General features: G+C 41.9%; 1 protein-coding gene across 1 annotated transcript; it reads right to left on the bottom strand.

Annotated features, from left to right (window-relative positions):
- Window positions 1–72: 72 nt before the first annotated feature.
- LOC123987830 lies at window positions 73–2,190 on the bottom strand. The gene is made up of 6 exons (XM_046285981.1): window positions 1,933–2,190; window positions 1,467–1,698; window positions 926–1,222; window positions 659–814; window positions 337–560; window positions 73–267 (listed from the first exon to the last, which is right to left on the bottom strand). The coding sequence occupies exons 1-6, from the start codon at window positions 2,188–2,190 to the stop codon at window positions 73–75; spliced, it is 1,362 nt and encodes a 453-aa protein (XP_046141937.1).
- Between the last annotated feature and the right edge of the window lie 3,601 nt (window positions 2,191–5,791).

Genomic DNA, 5,791 nt, shown 5'->3' with positions numbered 1-5,791 from the left:
CGATCGCTCACTTTCTTCCTTCTTCTCTTATCACTTTTCATTGATAACCTGTTTCTTCGTTATAGGCTTTTCCTAAACGTTGTTCGTCATTCCATTTCCAATGGTAGCCGTCGCGGTCGAAGCAGCCGCCGAAGCCGCCGCTTGCAACAAACGCAACCGATGCAGTTCTTCGGTGCGTCGCATATCCTCGTACAGAGCCTTTATCCTGAGCTGCACTTCCTGAAACGTCATCTCGGCGATTTTTACCTTCAAACGTTTCTCCTCCGTCTGCAACGAAAATCTCGTCTCTGTACTTGGATCTTTGCTTGAATTTCAACAAAAATTTCATCAACCTACTTCGAGCTGCTGCAAGAGTAACCGGTGTCTCAGTCTATTGCTATAATCGGTCAAAAACACGCAACCTCTCGAACGAGAAGCATCGTTCTGCCGAGTTTTCGGACATTTCCCTCGAACCGTGACATCGTTCTTTCCTCCCGTACAACCAAAATCATCATCCATCTGTTTCGCTTGAATGAAATTCTCGCTTCCGTCATGTCCGAACAAATGAATCTTCTCGTTATCTGTAACGGTCCGTCAGGACTCGTGTTTGAAATCGGTCCCCAGGAAAAGCTTACGGGAACAAAAATACCTACGGCGTAGAGAGTTAAAATTATCTTACTTGCGTTTCCATTTGTCCTATCCAAGTTTCCTGGATCGTTATCGTATTCGAATAAATTAGGACAATCGACGAGTGGTGCAGGGTATATAGCGTTCGGATTTTCACTCAAATTCAAATCATCTGATTTCTCTTTGCACTCGTTCCACGATACCTCCGCTAATATACATATACACATCTATGTAATGGCTATTTGCGCGAAGGTTAGAGAAAACAGTAGACTCGAGGTATCTATACTTTTCATTTTAAAACACAAATTTATCGATTTACCTGATTTACTGATGGATAGGAAGTCTGTTTCGTTGCGAGCCTCCGGATAAATGACGGATACCGTGACGCTGTTGTTGGAAATTCTTGAATTCGATACCACGATACGATTCCTCGTTTTATGTTTCGCAGTGGTGGTCGATGGCGACACTAGTTGATCCTCGTTCATAAAAATCTCTTTCTTCTCATCCAAGCTGTCCTCTTCGAGACTTAAATCCTTCAACGGATTCGTTTCTTCCATGTCGCAATAGTTGCTCATAGTTTCCTCGTCGTTTCGTTCCATCTTCACCCGTGACAAGTCTTTGAAATTAAACACACAATTATTTCTATTGCTTACTCGAGTATTCAGAAGTCTTTAGGCAAGTTAAATCGTTCTTGGATTCAAAGGATATTACGAAGAGAAGAAATTTGCCTTCGAGTTTCATTATAGCTCGAGGCGTGGAGCTTGAGCTTTGTCACGAAACCGATATCAATCCTTTGACTTAAAAATATTTCTTTCGTAGTTAAAAAAAGAAGAAAAGAAGGTGATACGAAAAAGAGATACCAATGCAGGCATCCGAGGTATTCAATTTTCCAGTTGAGCTCCCATCGTGTTGATACATTTCAGTAGATTGACATTCCGGTTCTATCGACGAGCTTTGCAAACGATCGGACATCGAGCGAAGAGTTTCGGAAACTTCCGGAAACTTTGTCACGGCTTGATTGTCGACAAAGATCTGGTATCGGTTCCATTCAACGGACTCGTTATCGCCTGAATTTCTACATCTTTTACTTTCCTACGATACATATAAAATTTTGCGCATCAGTGGAACAATTGGAGAAAACAATAGAGGTGAGTTGACACGCTTTCAGAAAAATTAAATTTCAAATTAAAACGAGAAGTTCTTTTTTTCGCAATCAGTCGTATTCCGTGACTTCTTTGAAATAAAACGAAATGAAAGGAAACGGAACGAAAAGAAAATATGACGAGCACGGTATAATCGTAAGGTCGTGATAAAACACATGAATACCTTGCCCAATACTTTGGCCTTCTTGCAATGGTACTTGTAGTTCTGCCAGTACTTTTTCAACTGAGCAGAGGTTTTGCGCGTGAAGCCCGCTTTCTTAAATTCCTCCTCGATGATCGTCCAAATCCGCTTACGAGCCAGAGTGGAGGTGCTCGTGTCCAACAACGGAGCATATTGCTTCATTATAGCCAATAAATGAACACGTTCCTCCTTATCGAATTGGTTCTTTTTCCTCTCGGTTTCCGACAAATTACGCGACATTCTCGGTTATAACTTTGTTGAGAATCGATCAGTGGTCGATCACCGTACGTCACCGGCTTTCACTCTGTCGCGTACTACTTACGAAAGGGAAGAGAAACGCTTAACACCGTAAGACGTAAGATCGTTTCGAACGACGGACTGACTATCTTGGCAGAAGTGCGACCACTTTTGTTTCGACAAAACAGACGCATACGATTATCTTTTGTTCTCGCCTCGCGACCGATCCTTAGTAGTTTTGCTTAGCTTTATTCCGCTTGTACACCGCTCCGGACAGCGGACGATCGCGCGACAAACCGCTCGATCTTCCTTGTCTTCGTTTTCTACAACGAATGTTTTGCAATCGTTATAAACGCACACCTATCATCTGAAATTACAAACAAATTCGAATTGGTTATCTATGTACCTATAGATAACGCGCCTCCAATATGTAATCTGTCATCATTGATCGCGGTCGTTTCATTAAACTAAAGATAGCCCGTCACGGCTAATCGGGCAACATTATCAACCGATCAACCTAGACCGAAGTCAAACCCACTCATCGTCAGTCTTATAGCGACCGCCGAGGGATGCGGATCTATTTGTTAATCATACCTATACCTTTATTTTATTTGCTACGTTTATTCAATTTTTTTAGCTTATTCAATAAATTGATAAGATGGATGAACTGCCCCCGTGTGCCGCAACCCTTACATCACGGCATCCGATACGTCGAAGAGATGAGATTCTCATTTTCGATCGTAGCGCCATCCATACTAAAGTAACGGAAACTATTCGACAACTTACCCACCAATTTTCCGAAAGCAATTTACCGACTGCCGGATTACCGACCAATGAGATGGTAACTTATCGACCGCCGGTCGATCAATTGATAAATCGGCAAGTAAGTCGACGGGGTTATAATTGGAAATAGACTACGTAAGTACCCTTTCTTTTGACATCAGAAAATAAATTGACGCCAGTGACTACCGGTAAAAAACATCGAATATGTCTTTGTTTTCGGGGGGTCGTGATTTATGGGGTCCCAGACACCCCCAGATGAGCCTCGCGGGAACTCCCTAAATCACTGTATCTCCGTATCCCTTGTATCCCTGCAACCCCTTTTACACCTGTAGTCATGTCTGTGAGTGACGTTGTATGCATGCTCGAAAGCAAGGCAGAAAAACGTTGTATGTGTATGTACTCTTACAACGATAGTACCACAATATCGATCGAGCATCAAATTTTTGTTAAAAATTCAAAGTAAAGAAATAAAGATTATTTTAAAAAAGGAAAAAAATCTTTTACATCTCTGCATTTCTTATATCTTTGCATTCCTTACATCCGTGCATTTCTTACATCTTTGCATTCCTTATATCCCTGCATTCCTTATATCCCTGCATTCCTTACATCCCTGCCTTCCTTACATCCCTGCATTTCTTACAACCCTGCATTCTTTACATCCCTGCATTCTTTACATCCCTGTATTCCTTACATCCCTGCATTCCTTACAACTCTGCATCCCTTTTGTAAGCATCCCATCATAGCGCCTCCTGTCGGTAAAAAAAGGAACTAAATCACGCAAAATTTTTGGCCCTCTAGCGGCAAAAATGCGAACTAAATTTTCGACCTCGGGTCAGCGCCATCTGGTTTCGGAAAAAGGAACTGTATCATGCACCAATTTTGGTCCTCTAGCGGCAAAAATGTGAACTAAAAACTCGACCTCGGGTCAGCGCCATCTGGTTTCGGAAAAAGGAACTATATCATGCACCAATTTTGGCCCTCTAGCGGCAAAAAAGGGAACTAAATTTTTGACCTCGAATCAGCGCCCCCTGGCAGTAAAAAAAGGAACAAATTTTTCAAAAAATTTAAATTTAAAATTATTTTTTACGAGACAGTAACTTACCTTTACTTACCTTTACTTACCTTTACTTACCTTTACTCGAACCAGTGGCCATAAGTATTATAGTTATAATATATTTATTATAAGGGTTGAAAGGATACAAGAGATGAAGGGAGAATTCAGGAGCGTAAGGGATACAGAGATATAACGGGTACAGAGTTGTAAGGGATACAGAGATATAACGGGTACAGAGTTGTAAGGGATGCCGAGGTATAAGGAATGCCGGAATATACGAGAAGCAGGAATATAGGGAATATAATGATATAAGGGATACAGGGATGTTAAGGATGTAGACATGTAAGGGATGCAGTGATAAATGGTTGGGCCTCGTGAAGCCCTTAAAAACAAGAAAATAATAAATAACTGGGAAGGTTGAGCCGAGGCCCATAAGTCAAATTTTAACTGATCTATAATGTAACTGATTAATTCCCCGTGCATAGCATGGGGCGTTCCACTAGTAGTATAGGGTGTTCGACTACAGGTGGGCAAAATTTTAAGGGGTGATTCTAGGGGTCAAAATAAGACGAAAATCAAGAATAATGAAATAGCGTTTGCGGCTTTGTTTTCCAGTAATTAACGTTTAAAAATTCGAGTCAAAAGCGCCTGAAACCTGCAATCCGCTCAGCACCGATGACTGAATGTCAGGTCAGCAGGGGTCGGTACAGTCATAACCAAGAATCGAAGCCGAATGCTGTAGTGCTGAGAAACAAAATAGCACGAGGTAAGTTGTATTGTATTGCATTTAATGTTTTCTTGGGCGTAGCCCAAGATGGCGCTTCAGGGGGGTCGCCCCCTATATTGCCCGACGAGGTAAGTTTCTACTAATCAACGATTCTTGGTTATGACTGTACCTTCCCCTACTGCCCTGACGTTCAGTCGTCGGTGCTGGGCGGATTGCAGGTTTCAGGCGCTTTTTACTCGACCTCGACTAAAAAAGAATCTTTAAACGTAAATTACTGGAAAACAAAGCCGCAAATACTATTTCATTATTCTTGATTTTCCTTCTGATCCTTAGAATCACCCCTTAAAATATTGCCCACCCTGTATAATATACGCATATGATTCGGCTTTCTATGCAAGTTTCGTCGCCTCTGGCGTAGCGTTGTTTGCGCAATTTTTACCAATGACAACGGCGCGGCAATCGAGTTGATGTAATCTACACGCGGATCGTCTACTCATTCTCCAGAAGGAGCGCCGGGTAACTCAATTGGTTTCGTTTGCTCGAGACAAGTGGTCACTCTGGAAACAAGATTCACAGTCAGCTTTTGCGTTTTACGTGTACAACATTCCTGCATTATTTCCTATAGAGCGATGACCCTTTGCATTATGCAATCAACGTTTTCGATTTCCGATATTCAATTTTCGTCGAGCAAAGAATCAAATTTCTTTCTCTTTTACAACGAAACATACATACACCTGGCCGAAGCGACAACCTAAAGAGGAGCAACGTTTTTCGAAACACGCATTTACATTCCTTCGTTACATTCATCCTAAGAATGAAAACGTATCGCTTGCGTCCTTTCTCCTGTTCACCAATAACGTACCGTCGTCGTCGACGCGGTCTTAAACGAAGCTTTTCAAACGATGCTCGGACCTACCTTTAACAAAAGCTACGTTAGGCTGTTTAAAGCGTTGCCCGCTATTAATAGAAGGTAGAGATACAGAAACGAGCTAATTCGCTTTCGAAGTTACCATCTGTCGGCCGCGCTATTATGCAAACTC

Source organism: Osmia bicornis, chromosome 5 (assembly GCF_907164935.1).
Source record: "Osmia bicornis bicornis chromosome 5, iOsmBic2.1, whole genome shotgun sequence".
Taxonomy (NCBI): domain Eukaryota; kingdom Metazoa; phylum Arthropoda; class Insecta; order Hymenoptera; family Megachilidae; genus Osmia; species Osmia bicornis.
The sequence above is the reverse complement of the archived record's forward strand: the minus strand, read 5'-3'. Positions and strand labels throughout refer to the sequence as shown.